Source organism: Staurois parvus, unplaced genomic scaffold, assembly GCF_062004578.1.
Source record: "Staurois parvus isolate SC_StPar_1 unplaced genomic scaffold, SC_StPar_1.0 ptg000154l, whole genome shotgun sequence".
Classification (NCBI taxonomy): domain Eukaryota; kingdom Metazoa; phylum Chordata; class Amphibia; order Anura; family Ranidae; genus Staurois; species Staurois parvus.
The window spans coordinates 16,062,305-16,083,093 of record NW_028317950.1 but is presented as its reverse complement, the minus strand read 5'-3'; the positions used below and the strand labels follow the sequence as shown (position 1 = coordinate 16,083,093).

Genomic DNA, 20,789 nt, shown 5'->3' with positions numbered 1-20,789 from the left:
CGTCTCCGGCCGAACCTCAGCAAGTGAAAAGCACAAAGTTATCAAAGCCGAGCTTCAAAGATCACCACAGCCGTCTCTGGGGTAATTTCTGATCCTTGCTTCCCTACCACTTCAAAGACGAGCGTAGAAGTCGCGTGGGAGGGGGGGAACGCTCTGGCAGGGAGGGGGCGGAATCTGATTTCTATAATAGGGGTTGGCATCGTCCCTGTTTGATATGAGATGCAAGGAAGGTTGTGATTCGTTATCGACTTTGAAATCATTCGAAACGACCTTCAGAAAAATGGCATGGCGTCCTGCTCTGCTAGTAAATGGGAGGAGGACGCAGGTCTGGCCAGGAAAAGGGGGGTCTAAATTGGGAGGGAGCCTCATTATCAGCACAAAAGTTTTCTTTTTTTTTTTTTTCTCCTTTTACATTTACTCATTAAAATTTATTTTATGGGAAGTAAGGGCAGGAAAAGAAAACAATAAATAGAAATCAAAGTGTAGTTTGATCCAGATTTATATCTTTGAACCTGTCAAAATTAGCACTACACAAGCACAAATTAGTCAGGGACAAGTTTCAGTTGCTGAAGGACTACAATATTCAGCATGCCAGATGTCAAGGTGAGCCATATTGTAGTATTTTTGACAGCTGTTTGTATTTACAACCTGCGCTAACAGTGTTTAGTGGACTACATGGAGCTCAAGACATACAAAACACATTTCATTATTGTTTAAGGAATACATAACTAAACTAAGTAGTGTTTTTCATGTCTACCTGGAGTTCGCCGTTAAAGTGACATGGTCAACTACCAAGAGCAGATTACAAGAATACCCATACACAGGGTAATGCTTGCACGGGTTGTCGCTGATTCCTTAGTTATACAGGTTTTTTTATGGAATATCTTTTCCACAAAAATATTATTTTTCTCTCCCAAAAATAAGCTGTTACTAGATAGGATTGAATCAATACCTACAGTTCCAGCAAATGATTCATTTGTATAATCACTGTATCTTAAGCCAAGAGGAAATAAATTGCAGCTTACCAGACTTTAGATGTGATTGCTGCATTACTTTTCTTTTGTTAAGGTTTTTTTTCCTTTATGTTCTCGAGCGGTTCAACAGAGACCGGCAGAGATTCAAACCATTAATGGGCAGGCTGAATGTGCCCAAGTTGATCGATCGATTATATCTGTTATAGCCACTCCCCACGCCTGCCTGGAGAACACAATAGCTTGGCGGAGGAGTGGGGGGATTACCCTGTCAACACTGCCTATTTCTTCTGAATCAAAGAAATTTGCACGGTCTATGGCCTGCCTTATGCAGGCCATAGACAAGTCATTTATCGGGCAATATTCATGCCGTTAGTGGGGCCAGCCCATCGGCCGTTATTCGCGGATCTTCTCGTTTATTTTTATCGCTCATGCTGGAAAATCCATGAAAAACGGCCATTTTTCGTGGACATTGGTGGCAGCAACGGTAACGGGGTCGACCGATTTTTTGTTTATCGGCCGATAAATGGCCCGTCTATGGCCTGCATTAGGCTGCTGTCCTGATTTGGACTACATGCCACTTTCCCCTTTCCATATCTGCATAACATGGGGGCAGGGGATTCTTCTGTGATATGCAGTGCCAACCTGATCAGGGCTAATAACACTGTACTAGATATCAGGATCAATAGTTTTTTTTGTTGTTGCTGTTGTTCTTGATTCTTTTTTTTATTTCACTTATTTTACAGATAAAACAAAGACTTTTGATGGTTTATTCCAAAATGGAGCAAGGAAGAGAAGTTCATTGTTAGGGTTTACATGCACTTTGAAAGTCTACCTTTCTGAATATATTTTTCGATACACCCATATTTAGAGTGTAACATGAAACATGGTCAGAGTTCTTAGTTCTTACCCCCAAACTGACCCACCCCTTAACTGAATCTCTGGGTTCTTTTCTCCACAGGCTCCTACCACTTTTTTTAAATTGGTGCGACCTCTTTATTGTACAAGATGAAGAGAAGGATTCTTTAACCGTTTCAATACCGTGCAATTTTACACCTTCCTGCCCAGGCCATTTTTCAGGTTTCAGCGCTCTCACACTTTGAATGACAATTGCGTGGTCATACAACACTGTACCCAAACTAAAATTTTATCATTTTCTTCACACAACTAGAGCTTTCTTTTGGTGGTATTTAATCACCGCTGGGGTTTTTATTTTTTGCTAAATTAACAAAAAAAGACCAAAAATTTTGAAAAAAAAAACACATTTTTCTTTGTTTCTGTTATAAAAGTTTACAAATAAATAATTGTTCTTCATAAATTTAGGCCGAGATGTATTCTGCTACATGTCTTTGGTGAAAATAACCCAAATTAGGATGTATTATTTAGTTTGTAGGAAAGTTATAGAGTTCACAAACTATGGGATATATCTGAATATTGATCAATCCTGAAGTAATGACAGCCAATCTAATTTCTTGAGGTCCAAGAATGTCAGAATAGTACAGATATCCCCAAATGACCCCTTTTTGCAGAGTAGACAGTCCGACGTACTTCATAAGAGGCATGGCGAGTTTTTTGAAGTTGTATTTTTTAGTCATAATTTTTCGGAAAATGAAAAAATTTAAAAAATTATTTTCACTATTTTTTTTTTTACATACTGTCACCAGTGCAGTACAGCGTCATCATATAACTGGCATGGCGGTGAACAAGGACACTGACTGGTGACAGTATGAAAAAAAAAATATATATTTTTTTTTTAGTTTTTTTTTTTTTTATTTTTAATTTTTTATTACATTTTTTTTTAGTTTTTTTAAGATTTTTTTTTCATATTTTACTATGACCAAAGTAGTACAATGTTACCATAGTAACATTGTACTACTTTGGGGAAGTGATCAGTATTTTTTTTTTTTTTTTTTTTTTTTTTTACACAATTTGCTTATAGCAAAGAATTACTTTGCTATAAGCAAGCATTTACCTGAATAAAATCGATTCATTCAGCTTTTTTTTTTTTTTTTGTGCTTAGCTGTGATTTGGTCACAGCTAATCACATGACATGTGCATGTGATTAGCTGTGACCATTCACAGCTAGGCACTAGTATACAATGGATGGCATGAATGAAGCCATCCATTGTATACAACTGTCATGTGACCTGCTGTGATTGGTCACAGCAGGTCACATGGTACCAGCAACGGGAGCCGGTACTCGGATCTGTCATCGGCCGTGTCCGAGGTGCACGGCCGGTGACAGATCGTGCTGCTGCGCCGCTCTGCAATAGCGCAAACTGCGCATGTGCGGGAGCACGCCAAATGATGTGCACCCGGAATGCAGGAACACTTTTGAAGCTGCCAAACGGCCATTGGCCGGGCGGCTAATGGTTAAACAATTGCCGACCACAGATAGCCGAATGACGGCTTCACTGTGGCCGGCCAGTTCTGGGAGGGCATCATATGACGTCCTCCCAGAACGCGCCCTCCTGCGCACCCCCAGCGATCTCCGTGATCGCTGTGTCCGACGGACACAGCTGATCACGTGATGTGGTAAAAGGCCAATCACAACTGCCTTTTACCACGTGATCAGCCGTGTCCAATGACACAGCAGATCACCGGTAAATGCAGTTGCCAGTTATCGGCTGCACTTTCCTCGCGCTGTTACAGCATGAGGAAAGTACTGCCGATAACCGGCAATTGTCAGAGGAGGGATCGGCACCGATCATCGGGGCACTGATGATCAGTGCCCAGCAGTGCCACCCAGAAATGCCGCCCAGTAGTGCCACCCATCAGTGCCGCCAGTCAGTTCCCATCATTGTTGCATATCAGTGCCACCTATCAGTGCCCGTCATTGTTGCATATCAGTGCCACCTATCAGTGCCCTTCAGTGCAGCCTCATCAAACCACATCAGTGAAGGAGAAAAATTACCTGTTTGCTAAATTTTATAATAGAAACAAAGAAAAACATTTTTTTTCACAATTTTTGCTCTTTTTTTGTTTATAGCGCAAAAAATAAAACACCCAGCGGCGAGTACATAACACCAAAAGAAAGCTCTATTTGTGTGAAAAAAAGTTCATATGGGTGCAGTGTTGCATGACCGAGCAGTTGTCACTAATAAAGTCCGACAGCGCTGAAAGCTGAAAGTTGGCCGGGGCAGGAAGGGGTATAAGTGCCTGGTAGGCAAGTGGTTAAATGTAAACAACCTTATCACTTCTTTCAAAATCCTCTGTACCCCCTTCCCCTAACAGTTCTGTTGCTGAATTTAAAGCAGATGTAAACCCTAACTAAATGACATTTAAAAACAAAGTACATCTTTCTGACCATGTTTCATGTTAAAACCATATGTAGAGTGTAACGGGAAACATGGTCAGAGTCTTCAGCCCCCTCTTACTGAACTCAGGGGTTCTTCTCCTTGCAGTATCCAGCCATAGTTTTGATTTCATTAAGGCTGCACACATCCATTCACAGATATCTATGTTTGGAGAGACTACAAGTCCCATCTGTCAAAGCAGCAGAGGAAGAACAATTTCAGTGATGTCACCACACTAGTAGTCAATTGAGTCAATTGTGTAACCAAAAGGTTCATACCACTGATTACAGTTGCAGTACATTGCAGACTCAAATGCAAAACATTGGTATTTTTTTTTTTTTTTATTATTCATGTGGGTGTGTTTATTAATTTTTGCAAACGGTGGAAAGAGGGAAAAGCAGATGTGGCTGTATATCTGATGCAAAATGACTGATTTTTTATTTTTTTTTTTATTTGGGCACATATTTGGGTAACTATGCAATATGCTTCCCAAATTTACATTTTGAACTCCAGATGCATCTTTCCTAACACATCCTCCAAGACAATCCAATGAGAGCAGTCAGAAATTGTTTTAACATTTTAACATTCTAAAGTAGTAATAAACCTGTACATAAGTAAGAAATGGCAAGCTTCACGTGATAATCAAACAAATCCTCCCACATGAGCTATACCTCTTAAGCTAAAGATATCTCTCATTCAGAACCCTCCAAAATACACTGAGCAGAACATAGTTCTCAGGAGGCAGTGGGTGGGAATGTCACGAATGGGCTTTGGCCCTCAATTTGGTAAATGGGTTTGACATCTTCCAACCCCCATACCAGAGTTTACAGGAACAGTGATGTATCTAAACTATTCTTGCTCCTCCCTACTCTCTACACTTTTGTTTCTGATTGTTATGGAAACACTAGCACTGTAGGTTAGACAGAACTCGGAGGTGGGTGGCATCTGCTGGCGCCCTCTAAAGGAGAAGATTTCACTGTGTGCATTTGAAAGCATTCTTTTGCGCTTTAATGCAGGTAATGGAGAAGTCTTGGACCTTAAAGTAGGTTGGGACAAGTCTTATCACTTTCCCTATTGCCCTTTAAACCCCTTTATTTATCTGCAGTCCTCTAATCTACAAAGTAGAATATTTGGGGATCCACATCCACTTAAAATTACTCCTATAGCGAATCAGATGAAAGCAAGGTTATGCAATTCGTCCTCCTTACCCCTTAACCTCTTCAGTCTCCAGTCTTCCACCCAAATAAATTATTTCAACACATAGGCTCTGTAATTTTCTCATTCATATTAAATAACAACCTTTTGAGGTTTGCTAAACTCTCCTAACGCCTCCACTATTCCTATGTCAGCCATTAGTAATGTGTCTCAGGAATGATGGTTATAGATGTGTCTCTTACCTGTGCATAAAATTTTCTCCTGATGATGTCTGTTTTTTTGTCTTGGATGGCGGAGGGAAAATATTTTGTCTCCAGTCAAATCCTATATGCCTCATGCCCCCTTATGGTTTAATCACAGATTTAAGGAACTAAATGGCCATCCCAATGCACCCTGGTGGATTAGTAAAGGCATTGTCTTTGTATCTCACCTGTTTGTCAATAACAGTTTTATTTCCTTTGAGGCACTAAAAGAAAGATGTGGAATTCAGGAAAGGTTATTTTTAAAATATCTTCTACTGCACCTTGCAGTCAAAGCCCAATTTAATATTGCAGGTGTAGACTCATCCTGATCCTCAATGGAGCATCTAATGTATGACCCTGAACACATTAAATTGGTCATGGCCTTCTATGAGCGTTTGCAAGCTGAGGGCTTGAATCCTCTTGCTTATTTTTTTTTCCACAGAAAATGGCTTCATTACTTTCCAGGACTGAGGATGACTGGGAGGAAGTTATCGAAACTTGCTTTTAAGATGTTATCAGAATGGCAGATAGAACCCAATTTAAGTTTATTCATCATAGCAGTACAGGATTGTTGACCAAGGTGTGAGAACCTTCATTTGGCGAACTATATACAGGGGGTAAAATAAGTATTGTACACGTTACCATATTTCTAAAGGTGCTATTGACATGAAATGTTCACCACATGTCGGTAACAACCCATGCAATCCATACATACAAAGAAACCAACACAAGTATGTTCAGAAATTAAGTTATGTGTAATAAAATGGAATGACACATGGAAAATGTATTGAACATGCTAACTGAAATGTATTTAATACTTCATACAAAATCTGTTGTTGGTAATCACAGCTTCAGGACAGCTCCTGTATGGAGAAACTAATCGCATGCATTGCTCAAGTGTGATTTTGGCTCATTCTTCCTCACAGTCTTCTTTAGTTCTTTCCATAGATTTTCTATTGGATTCATGTTAGGTGATAGGCTGGGCCATTTTAGCAGCTTTATTTTCTTTCTTTGAAACCAACTGAGAGTTTCCTTGGCTTTGTGTTTGGGATCATTGGCTTTGCTGAAATGTCCACCCTTGTTTCATCTTCATCATCCTGGTAGGTAGCAGCAAATTGTTGTCAAGAATGTCTTGGTACAGTTTTCCATTCATTCTTCCTTCAACCATATGAAGTTTGCTAGTACCATATGCTGAAAAACAGCCCAACACCATGATGTTCCCACCTCCAAATTTCACTGTTTGTATGGTGTTTTGGGGTTATGTGCAGTGCTATCGAGCTTCAACATGCTTTTTCTTCAGCAGTGGAACTTGGCGTGGTGAGCATGCATACAGGCCATGGCAGGTTGAGTCCATTACTTATTGTTTTCTTTGAAACATTTGTACCTGCTAATTCCAGGTCTCTCTGAAGCTCTCCAGAAGTGGTCCTTGGCTATTGGACAACTCTTCTGATTATTCTTTTCACTCTTCTGTCATAAATCTTGCAAGGGACACCTGGTCGTGGCCAGTTTACGGTGAAATTACGTTCTTTCCACTTCCGAATTATGGCCCCATAAGTGCTCACTGGAACATTCAGAAGTTTAAAAATCCTTCTGTAACCAATGCCATCAGTATGTATTGCAACAATAAGATTGCGAAGGTCTTGAGAGAGCTCTTTTACCCATGTTTCTTTTACCATGTTTCTTGTGTGACACCTTGGTAATGAGACACCTTTTTATAGGTCATCAGTTGAGACTGAACCAGTTGATATTAATTTGCATTGACAAGGGGTGATATTGATTTCTGGATGCGTGTATGCGTATGGATTGCGTGTGTTGTTACCGATATGTGGTGAAAAATTCATGTCAATAGCTCCTTTAGAAATATATTTAATGGGAAAAATGGTGACGTGTTCAATAATTATTTTACCCGCTGTATGTTTTGGGCCTATTCCCACCTTTCTTTCTATTGGGATGAACTCTTTACTTGAAGCCAATCTGGACCTACGAGCTCCAAAAACTCCGGAAGTGTGCCTTCTGGGCATTCTCAACGACTTTGTCCCATATTCATACAGTTTTGTTATGTTCCGTCTATTTTCTTTCATGCCAGGAAAGCTATGAGATGTATCAAAAAGATTCAAGACTAGTTTTGTAAAACGCCAACAGGTGGCAGCACAGGACTACACACGCAGTCACAGGGAGCACCGACCTCCCTAAGTCAGCGTGCCAAAAAGACATCATCCTGTGTACATTGGGAGCTGTGCAGCTGGTGCCATTCTGACCATGTGCGTTACCGCATCTGCTGTTTCATTATGGACAGCTAGTTAGAACAAAGAGCAAATGTGAAATACTGTGTGAAACTGGGCAAATCTACCACAGAGACATTTGACAATGAGTTGTTTTAGGTGTTTTGATTGGCACACGTGCTTCAAGAGCGAAAGAACATCACTGGAAGACGACGGGATATCAGAAAGACTTTCAACAAGCTCAACCAATATTTGAAGCATTCAGCAACTTGTGCATGATGATCGTCTGAGAACAATCCACAACATCGCTGCCATTGTCGATGTCTCTTACAGAACAGTCCAGACACTTCTAACACGTGATTGGAACATGCGCCACATTGCTGCCAAGTTCGTCCCCGTGCTGGTGACCCAGGAGCAGAAGGAAAGTCTGCCAAGAACTCTGTCAGTATGCCGTGGATGCCCTGTCCTTTATGTTGAGGATCATTTCCCGTGATGAAACTTGGGTGTATGGGTTTAATGCAGAATTTCATGTTTGCTCCTTGTTCTGTTGGCATGTTACAAAACTAGTCTCAAAACGTTTTGATACTTCCTCGTATTTTGCAATACTGGAAAAAAAGTATGTTCAAGTGTAAACTCTGCCCTACTTAACTATGGTAATCTATACAAACCTGGCCTGCCTGAAAAAAATGTACAAAGATGGTGGCCCTGTTTGGATATTTCTGCTCTCAGTTAACCAAATTTTCCACCTTGCCACTGTCTGTATGATGATGTTCTCCTTAATGTGGTTCTTGGTGTCATATGATGTTATGTGTACAAAGTGAAATATGGCTAATGGGGGTGAGAGCAGAGTGTGTGTGCGTGTGTCTGTATTCTTGTTTGTGGTATACAGTAATACCTCGGTTTACGAATTTAATTCGTTCTGCAGGACTTTTCGTATAGTGGAAAATTCATAAACCGAAACGCCGCTTCCCATAGGAATGCATTGAAAACCAGTTAATCCGTTCCAGAGGTCAGAAAAAAGTAAACGCTACTAAAATACTGCATGAGTTATTTTATCAAGTCATGCGGTATTTTAGTAGTGACAACCATGTGTTAGTGTTTCAGCTGTCAGCGGGGTTCCCCACTGACAGCTGAATGTAAAAGAATTGCCGGCAATTTAAAAAATTATTTAAAAACGGGGTGGAGTCCCCCCTCCCATCCGTACCAAGCCCTTCAGATCTGGTATGTATTTTGAGGGGAACTCCCACACCAAAATTTAAAACAAAATGGCGTGGGGGTCCACCCCAAAATCCATACCAGACCCTTATCCGAGCATGCAGCCCGGCAGGTCAGGAAAGGCGGGAGTGAGCTTGAGCACCCCCTCCTCGAAACATACCAAGCCACATGCCCTTACATTGGGGGGGGCTTTGGTGCACTGGGGGCTCCCCCCCCAAAGCACCTTGTCCCCATGTTGATGAGGACAAGGGCCTCTTCCCCACAACCCTGGTCGGTGATTTTGGGGGTCTGTGGGCAGGGGACTTATCGGGATCTGGAATCCCCCTTTAACAAGGGGGCCTGCAGATCCTGCCCCCCCCCCCAATGTGAATGAGTATGGGGTACATGATGCCGCTACTCATTCACAAAAAACAAAAAGTGTAGTGTGAAAAAAGACAGGGCACGGTCTTTGACAAGTCCTTTATTAAAGAAAAAACTAAAAGTATGTCCCCTGCAGACCCTCACAAACACCAGCGAGGGTTGTGGGGAAGGGGCCCCTGTGGGGACAAGGTGCTTTGGGGGGGGGGAGCCCTCCCTGCCCCAAAACACCCCCCCATGTTGAGGACATGTGTCTTGGTATGGTTCGGGGGGGTGAATGGTTCGGGGGGGGTGCTCGCTCGCCCCCCCCCCCCTTTTCTGACCTGCCCCGGGCTGCATGCTCAGATAAGGGTCTGGTATGGATTTTGGGGGAGACCCCCACACCATTTTTTTTTTTTTTTATTGTGGCATGGGAGTTCCCCTCAAAATCCATACCAGACCCGAAGGGCTTAGTATGGATGGGAGGGGGGACCCCACGCCGTTTTTTTAATTTATTATGGTGCTGGTTTTTAAATGTAATTACAGCTTTTTTTTTTTCCTCTTCACTTTAGCTCAGAAACTCAGCTGTCACTTTCCCCCCAGCTAAAAGAAAGAAAGTTTTTCTTTTAGTGTATTTTCCAGAGTTAAGATAAACAATGTTTCCTTTTAGTTTCTTAAAAGAAACAGTTTCTGTTAATTTCGGAGAAAGTGACAGCTAATTCTGTGATCTATAGTGAAGAAAAAAACTGAAAATTGCATTTAAAAATTAGCACTGACATTCACTTTGTATTGCAAAAAAAATTTGGAAACCGAGGCATTATTTTCAATGGATTTTCATTTGTAAACTGAAAATTATGCTAACCGAGGTATTACTGTATTTGCAATTGGTATGATTTATGTTTTGTGGTGTTCTACTTATATTACTGTATGCTTGTTACTTTTAATGTAAAGTCTCTCCTCTCACAGTGATCGTTTGTGAGAGAGTGAGTGTAGTACAGCGCTGTGCCACGTTTTGCATGGGCATGGCAGCCTATTCATTTGACTGGGTCACAGTGCCTCCTGAAAACGCAGGGAAAAGGTCCCTGCTTCATTTTTTCATTTTTTAAACTGCGATCCGCATTGGAAACCGCAAGTGCACTGCAGATCCGAGTGCGAGAAGCAGCTGCCGTGATTTCCAGTGCTTCCAGGTGCCATTCATTTTTCTGTGTGGATGGTTGCGGCTGTGGGAACAGGTATGGGCCCGCAGTGGGCACCACCCATACAAAGGTGAACCAAGCCTAAAACTCAAGAAGTAAAAAAATAAGTACATAAAACTGATCACTCTTGCAAGAGCAGTGCAATGTCACTATGGCGACATTGTACTGATCTGGTTAGTGATCAGAGACACAGTATGCCAGTGCAACATACAGTGTCTCTGATCTTTGGACAGAGCAATACAATGTCATCATAGTGACACTGCACTGCTCTGGTGAAAATGAAATATTTTTTTCTTTTGTTTTTTAGGGCTCCTTCACACTAAAGAGCAATATGCGTTCAGATTGCTCTTCAAAAAGCATTTAACAGGCAGTGAGGAGGTGTTGTATCACCTAAATGCTGGACTACCATGCTGCAACTGTGTGCGTTGAGTGCGGTTGCGGGGCATTTACAGCGCAGCCCCATTCATTTGACAGGGGGTATAATCTTTGCGGTTGCTGGTTCATGTGTACACCCCTGGCCTTTACTTTCCTAGCTAAAGGGGAGCAGTTGAGGGACACAGCCGCTGCTCCCAAGCTGACATCCATGTGGGTGCAAGGCCCGAACACAGACAGTGTAGGTTTGGGGACACACAACCAAATGGATGTCAGATTGAGAGCAGCGGCTGTGTCTATGCAGTCTCTGCATCCCAATAAATGTAAATAGGACAGCCTGCATAAGGATGTACAGAACACCTGTGCATTTTTGTGCATGTAAACACAGCCTTCACATGTGATACGCATTGATACACCCCGCATGAACAAGGTCTAATTGTACAACCTGTCACAGTACTCCATTCACCGCCACACCAATCCCAGTGTCACCATAAGGCTTCTTTCACACATGGCATATCAATGTGTACCCTGTGCAAGGGCCTTGTTTACTGTCACATTAGTCAGTGTCACCAGACCAGTGTAGCCATTATCAGTGTTCCTGATCGCTTCCACACTAGTACAGCTTTATAAGAGTCAGTGCAGCCAGCAACAGTGTTCCTTATCACCGTCACCACCAGTACAGCGTTGCCTCAGCATGCCAACTGTACTGGACCTGGCCTGTTAATTGACCACGCTTCTGCCTGCTGTCTGGAACAATCCTTTGCCTGTTTATTGATCATGTCTCTGCATGTCACGTGAACTGATCCATCTGCATGTCCTGCTGACTCCATTTCTGAAAGACACCGAGAATCCCAACCATCCCCTGCTGACAACTGCACTACTGACACAACAGGAACTCCTTTGTTCACCCTCCTGTATCTCCTGACTAGTGAACATGGCATTCCTTGGGGCAGCTACATACCAGTAGGCTAGACTTGTTTGACCTACACTATTTTTGAAACAATTGGTTGATTTTTTTTCCCCCCATTTTCCAAAACTTATGGCAAAAAAGTAATAAAGGATTTATCAATTTTCAAAATATATGCCAAAATTTGTAGACTTTAAAATTTTCACACAGACTAAATACACACCTGTTTTTTGCCACAGAAATGTAGCAAATACAGTTTTGACCTAAATTATGAAGAAAGAATATTTACCTGTTTTATAGCAGTACTACTGTATATAGCAAAAAAAGAACTGTGGTGATTAAATACTATCTAAAGAAAGCTCTGTCTGTCTCCAAAAAATAATATAAAACTCATTTGCGTACAGTGTTTCATGACCGTGTAATGGTCATTCATTACTGTGTGACAGCTCTGAAATCTGAAAATTGGCCTCGGAAGGAAGGAGGTGAAACAGTGTGATCGTGAAGTGGGTATATCTAAAGGGGTTCCCTTGTGGGTGGTGTCTAAGGTTCCCTAACAGATGTCAACAGCTGTTGATTGAATCAACCCACCCATGTCTGTCCATAATATATTTGGGTGGGATGATGATTCTGAAGTATAGCTGGTCCAGCATCTAACCATCTTGTTTCTTCTGTTACAGCTGGACATTTGGTCAAAATCCAACTATCAGGTCTTTCAAAAGGTAAGATCAACGTCATATCCTAACATGCAGTATTGTATGTAAATACAGTGCCTACAAAAGGTCTGTTAGTGCTCTGATCTTCTAGCGTACGACCATCACAACCAACCTAATGGTTAAAGAACATCATTGCTTGCCCTTGCTGCTCCACAGAGACCTGTCCAAATAATTATATCACATTTGCTTTGCTATGTCAGGTAGTGCTAAGACAAACACTGTAGAATTAACCTAAATAATCCTTTGTCAATGCGACTTTGATTTTGTTAATTAAAGTGCTGGAGATAGCTATTTAACTCTTTATTTGGCATGTCTTATTTTTCCTACTTAATTTTTTCCACTTTACTACTTTAGTTTACATTTCAAAGATTAGACACTTTCTTTTTGTAGATCTTTCAATATAGCTTACCTTAGCTGAGTAATGTAAGAGGTAAAGTGTAACTATGGGCGATAAAAAAAAAATGACACTTAGGTATAGACAGCGCAGGCTGTAACTAACATTAACACAACAGTTTTTGTTTTTCTGAGTCTCCTATGTAACTTCGTTAATCCTACTGTAAGATCCAACATTTTTTCTTTTCCTGTAAAAAAGCAAGGGAAGAACCATATTATACTGGCAGGGTGTCCACAACAGTCAACTTTTAATAATATGGCTTAAAAATGTTTGCCAAAAGAAAAAAAAACTGTTGTAATAGTTTAAACCGTGTTAGCTGCAGTTGGCCTTTATACTATTTCTTCTAAGGCGCCATGCACACAGGAATTAAAATACAGGTGTCTAGATGCATTTGGAGCTAATTTCTGGAAGCATGTAAATGCTTTGCTATGGCTGAATGTACACTTAGACTTTCAGCAGCATCCAGGTGCATCTGTGTTTAACCCACTTGCCCTCCGAAAGATTTACCCCCCTTCATGACCAGGCCATTTTTTGCTATGCAGCGCTGCACTACTTTAACAGACAATTGCAACACTGTACACAAATTAAATTTATATCCTTTTTTTCACATAAATAGAGCTTTCTTTTGTCGTATTTGATTATCACTTGCGCTATAAATGAAAGAAGACTGAAAGTTTTTTTTAAAAAAAACTATATTTTTTGCAATAAAACATATCCAATAAAAAAAAAGTCTTCATAAATTTAGGCCAATATGTATTTTGGTAAATACTAGTAATGATGGCAATCAGTGACTTATAGTGGGAATGCGGCGGGCATTCTGACACTAACTGACACTGACATTTCCAGTGACACTAATACAGTGATCAGTGTTAATAAAAAGCACTGACACTGAGTGGGAAGGGGTTAACTTCTGGGACGATCAAAGGGTTAACTGTGTGATAGGGAGTATGATTAATGTGTTCTATGTTGTGTTTTACTAGAGGACGTGCTGCTTTTTATTTCTCTGCTTTGTTGTTTACACTCAGATCTCTCATAGTCAGCTGCTCCGCCGATCGTTAAGTCCTAGCCATGACTCACTGGATTTGGTCATTTGACATCTTCAGAAGCCAATGACAGTTCGGGTAGGGTGGTGCGTGCGCCCCTTACCCAAAAATGCAAAATCACGTATATTTACATGATTTTGCACATAGCAGCCGCCCTGTAGCAGTAAAACTACAATTAAACAAATAATTAAACAAAGTGAAATATCTATGTCTGGGAACCAATTAGCCTGTTTTTACACAGCTAAAGGTGTCTAAACACAGCTAAACCCAGTGAAATCTAAATACAGGAAAATTTAATCCAGGGAGCATAAAAGTTCATCATACTTACCAGGTACATTCTTCTGTATTTACCGCAGAAAGCCTGTGTGTATGGGGCCTACAGCACAACTATAGTCCAGAAATATTCACCTCTTCTACAGTATTCTCAAGCTCCCTCTTCAGCATCCACAAGCCAGCACCAGCTTTTTTACCTGGCCTTCTTCTGGGTTCGCCATCTTGATTGGCTGTTCCAGGATGACGTGACTCCCACACATGGTACTTAATTCATCCCGAGACTGAACTATCCCAAGGCTGTATACTGAGCTGTGCATGCAGGGTGACAATGCTACTACACAAATTTACTGCAGAATGAACAACATTGTCACCTTATTACAGGAAGTTAAATGTAAGAGATCTACTGGCAGGATCAACAGGTATGTTATGGGTGGATTCAGAAAAACAAAAACTGCTGTGTTATTGCGAACGACAGACTGCATTATATACAATATTGTGCAAAAGTCTTAAGCAGGTGTAAATGAAGAATGTGTTCAGAAATAGAAGTGTTCATAGTATATTTTTAGAAATAACAAAATGGAAAGTAAATGAACAGAAGATAAATCAAATCAGTATTTACTGTGAGCACCCTTTGCCTTCAAAACAGCATCAATTCTTCTAGGTACACTTGCACACAGTTTTTGAAGGAGCTCAGCAGGTAGGTTGTTCCATACATCTTGAAGAACTAACCACAGGCTGCCTCAAATCCTTCTGGCTCTTGATGTAATCCCAGACAGACTCAATGATGTTGAGATCAGGACTTTCTGGGGGCCAAACCATCACTTCCAGGACACCTTGTTCTTTACACTGAAGATAGTTCTTAATGACATTGGCTGCATGCCTTTCGATCCACTTTAATCAAGCCCTATATGGCAAAGTTTAATTGTCTGATTTTTTTTTTTTACTCACTGTTCTGTGAAACACTATTGTGTATATAACTATAAGCCAAAACTCCTTATCTGCATACTTGTTCAGGATCAGTGCCTCAGAAAGTATTAAAGCCTTTGGCTCAAAATAATAGAAGTACCGCAATGACAGCCTATGTATTTTTCATTATAAGTTTGCTTTAACATGAAAAGAATATTTTAAGGCTAGGTCACTTAACCTCCCTAGCGGTATGATTATTTCAGATTTTTGGTGGTGAAAGCGGTACCATTATTTTGCATGGAAATATGTAGTTTTTTTTATTGTAGGCCTGTCATTTTTAGGAATAACTCACTGAAATCTGTCCAAACAAGAGTCTAGTAAACATTCCGGATATGATAAAACTTGAAACTTGAAATCATAAATTATAATTTAATAAATAATCATAAAAAATATAATAAATTTAATTCAATAAAATAATCAAACCAAAAACACTGAAATTTGAAATATAGCGCCAAGTTCGCACATCGCTGAGCAAAGTCGCAGAATCGTTTTCAGTGTCTGATGACGAATTTCCCCACAAATCATTATCACTCAATTCTGCAAGTGGTTCTGATTTACTATCGCTGTTCTCTAGCTGGTCTAAAACCGATTTTGACCTAAAGGGATGCTTTTTGGACGCCATGGACTTTTCCCAGTTTCCAGGCAGAAAGAACAGTCAAAATGCAGGCAGGGCACAGGACAAAGCAGTAGGGACAAAATGTATGTGAAATGCTTTGAAACAGCAATGTTTTGCTATGTAATAATCGTTTTTAAAAAAATGACATTTTTTAAAACTTTCAAATTTGCCACCGGTTCCGGCCCCCGTACGTCCCGACGTCACAGGGACCGGAAGCCGTATGCCGGCATCGGCTGGAGGAGATGGCCGGGGATGCTACAGGGGACACATCGCGGGAGCGAAGGACAATGTAAGCGCTGCAGGGAACCCCTGAGCAACGCCGCATGGTAAGCCGGAGTGTAGCTCGGGGTTACCGCTTTTGGTACTGAAACTTTACCCCGAGCTACACTCGGGAATACCGCCAGGGAGGTTAAGCAATGCAGAAAGCAATGTTGAAAAAATACTGTATTTTTATATAAGCATATAAAAAACAAGGTGCTTTATCGGGGTACATTCCACTGCAACGCATAAATATACCACCTAACAATACAGTCCCAATAATACAATAAATACAGTCACCTAGCAGTAGGATGCCTAACGTGATGTGCGGAACAAAAGTTCCCCTGAACAATCACGTCATGCATGACGCCACTTACTCCTTAACCATTTTGTGGCCCCCTAAGATTCCACCGGAGTACCTAGCAGCGAAATGTCAGATGTGCAGTGCCCTGGGTTAGATCCCTGTCCCACACGTCCTACATGGCACCGCAGAATAAACCATAGTCTGCCAAAATATTTCAAACATTTCCAATAATTCAATAAGCAATGGGTGTGATGGGGGGGTAGGAGAGAGGGACGAGGGAAGGGAAAAAGATTTCATAGGCTTGAAGCTTTATTGAAAGGACAAAGACACAAAAGGGAGAGTGGGGGAAGGGGAAATCTTTAGACATCCTTTTCCGCCTTGAAGTCCATCAAGTTATAGTCTCTGAGCAGACTGTGGACCAGTCTGCAACAGTTCTCAATAGACATCCTCTCCCACTGGTGGATGAGGTCCTTCCTGGCGCACCATGGAGTGTCCTGGAAGCAACACAGCACCCACCAGGAGCTATCAATGTCCTCCTGAGCAAAAGTTCCACAGAAAGGTCCGTTCAGCACACAACAAAGTGTGTGTTGGCTGCCTGTCACACAAAGTCCTTGAGTTCTTGTTAGAAGGCCCTCAACAGGTTCTGAGCAAAGGGGCACTCCCAGAAAAAGTGCAGAACAGTTTCCTTTTGGATGATGCAAAAAGGGCAGTGTCTGTATCTGCTCTGGATCCTGGCATTCAGAAATGTCCTGAGTGGCAACCCCCCTTGGATCACCATCCATGCCAGACCCTTGTGCCTGTTGGTGAGTCTCTTTTAGAAACATTCCTCCAGACCACCTTGCAACAGGCTAAAGGCAGTCCTTGAACAGACTCCACAATATCCTTGGCTCTAATCAGCTTGTACATAGTCTTTGGCTTCCACAACTCGGGCTTGACTCCAGGTAGCCCCTGCTCCTTGATTAACTTAAGTGTCCTATAAACTTAAAAGTGTCCAAGTAATACCAAGGAATGTCCCAGTTGTAGGGGATGGAGCTGTTCCATTGGTCCCATCCGAGGGACCTCCAGAGAGGCAAGAGGAAAAAGTCCTGCAGATGCAGTTACAGGCAAAGAACACTAAGTACCAAAGTCGGGCACACCTTTACCGCCTTTGAGGTGCTCCTTAAACATGATTTCCCACTTCACACTGTCCATCTTGGAGTCCCAGATGAAGTAAAACACCACCTAGGTGATGGCCTTGCAGGTGTTGTCCTGTGGGGGCCAGGCCTCGGTGAGATATTGCAACACAGGATGAATCTCGTTGCGGAGCACCAGTGTCTTTCCTTCGATGGTGAGTTCTCTGAGTCCAAATTTTTGCTTCATTTTGGACAGTCTCTCCTCCCAAGACTTCAGGGCTGCACCCTCAGCTTCAAACTAGACTCCCAGAATTTTGATGAAATCCGTTTTGACGCTGAAAGGGATGGATGCAGAAGAAGGCAGGAACCATATTCTGAAGACCATGGCTTCTGACTTACCTCAGTTGGCTTTTGCCCCCGAAGCTTGGTCGAAGTCCTCGCAGGTCTAACTGAGCAAGTCGATAGAGTGTTGGTCAGCGCAGAACACCTACACATCGTCCATGTAGAAAGATCACTTCCCTTTTGTCTGGTCCCTGTGCGGTGATCCCTCTGATCTCTGGATTCTGTCTGATGCATTCGGCGAAGAGCTCTGTGCAACAAAAAGCAGAAGCGAGAGTGGGCAGCCTTGCCTGACCAGGAGAGAACCGGTAAGGGGTCAGTTTTCCAGCCATTCACCAACACCACACTGCAAGTATCATTGTACATAAGGTCAACATATGAACAAAACACTTCCCCAACACCAAACCTGCACAGGGCTCTGCACATAAACCCATGAGAGACACAGTCAAAGGCCTTTTCCTGGTCAAGACTGGCAAGGTTGTCCACAATCCTGTGACCAGGAATGCAGCAAGTCTGATCCGGGTGGATGATCTGTCCGTTGACAGCCTTTAGCTTGTTGGCCAGTACATTGGCGAGGATCTTGTAGTCCACGTTCAAGAGAGAGATGGGACGCCAGTTTTTCAAATCACATCTCTCCTCCTTACGCTTATACAAGATCGTGATCATCCCCTCCCTCAGCGAAGGAGGCATTCTGTCCTCCACCACCATCTCCTTGTACAGCTTGGGCAGGTCGGGGCCCACAAGATGCCACAAAACTAAATAGAGTTCTGCTGGGAGACCGTCACAGCCTGGGGTCCTGCCCCGCCTAAAGGATCTGATGGCAGAGTGCAGCTCCATCAACATCAAGGGATCGTTGGTGGCCGGTGAACCTGCAAGATCAATAGTGTTAGTGATACCTGACAAGATCCTGTCGGCCGCTGTCATGTCTGTTTCTTTAGGGGAGTAGAGGTTGGTGCAGTAATCGCTGACTACTTGCATCACATCCTCCTTCCCCTTCTGGAGAGTTCCAGTCTCGTTGTGCAGCTCCAAGAATGATGTGTGTGCTGAGTGGAGTTTCCAGAAAAAGAACAAGGTACACTCCTCACCTTCCTCCAGATATTCCTCCTTGGCACAGAAGACAATGTGCCTGGATTCTTCCTCAAAGAGTCCTTTCAGGTGCTTTTTGGTGCCCTCCAGGTCCTGTCTCACTTCCCAGCCACAGTGTTGAAGGTCCTGTAGGGACTGCAAATGACACTGCAGTCTCCTGAGTTCCATCCTCCTGGCACACACTTGCTGGCATCCCCTTGCCTGAAAGAAGCTGCGCAGCTTAACTTTCACAAACTCCTACCAGTCGCTTACCTTTCCGAAGAGATCTCCTCCTCCTGGCAGGTGACGTAGGCCTCCCTGAGTTCCTCCAGCAATTCTTCATTTTCCATCAGGGTGCAATTCAGCTTCCAGGAGCCCGGGCCAGGGGCGAACCCCTTGTCTAGGTCACCCTGAAAGTGAATGGCCCTGTGGTCAGAGAAAAAGCAGGGGACCATTGAGAACCCGCGATGCCTGACTGCCCAGGAGGTGAGCATGAAGTCAATCCTGGAACCATCGGGACAGTTCCACGAATAGTTCGCGGAGCCGCGCTCCACAGATCCCACGGCGTCCTGCAAGGAGGCCTCCACGATCATCTCCCTGAGCAGCCTAGAAATAGCATCAAATTTAGCATACATGCTGGAGCTGCACCCGTCCTCAATCGGACAGTTAAAATCATTGCCAATGACTACTGTTCTGGTTGTGATGAGTTGGGCCCACAGGGTCTGGAAAAGCTCCAGCCACGCACTCTGCTCCGGGGAGGCGTACAGGTTGATGAGCGTAATTGGCTTTCCTGCCCACGGACTGTCTATGGCCATGAGTCGGCCACAGATGAGCTTGTGGACAGAGTAAGCCGTGAGATGACCACCTCTGACAAGAAAAGCTACCCCAACAAACTTACAATCACCACCCCTAGACCAGTAGGAGGGACCACGGGTCAACTGGAAGGACAAATGAGTGTACTTTCTTGAGGAGAGCATGGCACACTCCTGAAGCATGTAGACGTCACTGGGAGAAATAAGGGTCAGCACAGCCTGCCTTCTAGACGCATCCTTGATGCTCCTCACATTAATGGAAAAGATACAAATCTTGGGCATCATAAAGAGGAGATGAAGGGGCTAGTTAGCAGGGCTGTACTTACCTCCCCTGGAGGGGGGTGACTCTTCTGCTGCTTTCATTGCTTGACCAGTGTCCTGGTCCAGTCCGTACTGGTGGAGGGAAGAAGATCCTCTGGCACGGGGAGGTGGGTAAGAAGGGATGGACCAGAGGTAGGGGGGCAGGAGGGAGCTTCCTCCCACCATTGGCCTACCGGGGCTCCTTGGTAGCTGTCTCTCTCTCCTTCAGGCTCCAGCATATGTTTGGCTTCTGTGGGGGCAGTCCTTGTAGACATGCTCTGCCAATCCTCAGGGTTGCAGGCCTTGGATCTCTGGCAGTTCTTGGTCTCGTGGTCTGCAACCTGGCAGTACCTGCAAGCAAGCTCCCTGCAATCCTTACCTTCTTGACCCCGCTGGCCACACCTGCGGCAGGTGTTGGGCTGGTCAGAGTAATGGAGGATTCTTGCAGAGGCTCCCAGGGAGAAGCAGTGCTGCAGGTGCTGGATTTCCCCCATGGATAAGTCTCTCCTCAACCTGCAAAGCATAGTCCACTTGCCAGTTCAGAAGCTGTTCGCATCAAGGATCTGGACTGGGTCCTTCATCATGGTGCAGAATCTCTGGAGGCAGGGGCCTGTGTCTCTTCCTGGTGTGTGGGGGATCGTCAGGGAAATCATCACGCGTCTCATCCCATTAAATGGGAGAG

The 20,789-nt window shown here is 43.1% G+C and overlaps 1 protein-coding gene across 1 annotated transcript in view; it reads left to right on the top strand.

Annotated features, from left to right (window-relative positions):
* MED27 (mediator complex subunit 27) overlaps positions 1-20,789 on the top strand; it is a 424,633-nt gene that overhangs the window by 377,160 nt on the left and 26,684 nt on the right. The window contains exon 6 of the mRNA XM_089675114.1: positions 12,590-12,631. Coding sequence (XP_089531240.1) covers positions 12,590-12,631 — 42 coding nt within the window. The remainder of the gene's footprint in view (positions 1-12,589; positions 12,632-20,789) is intronic.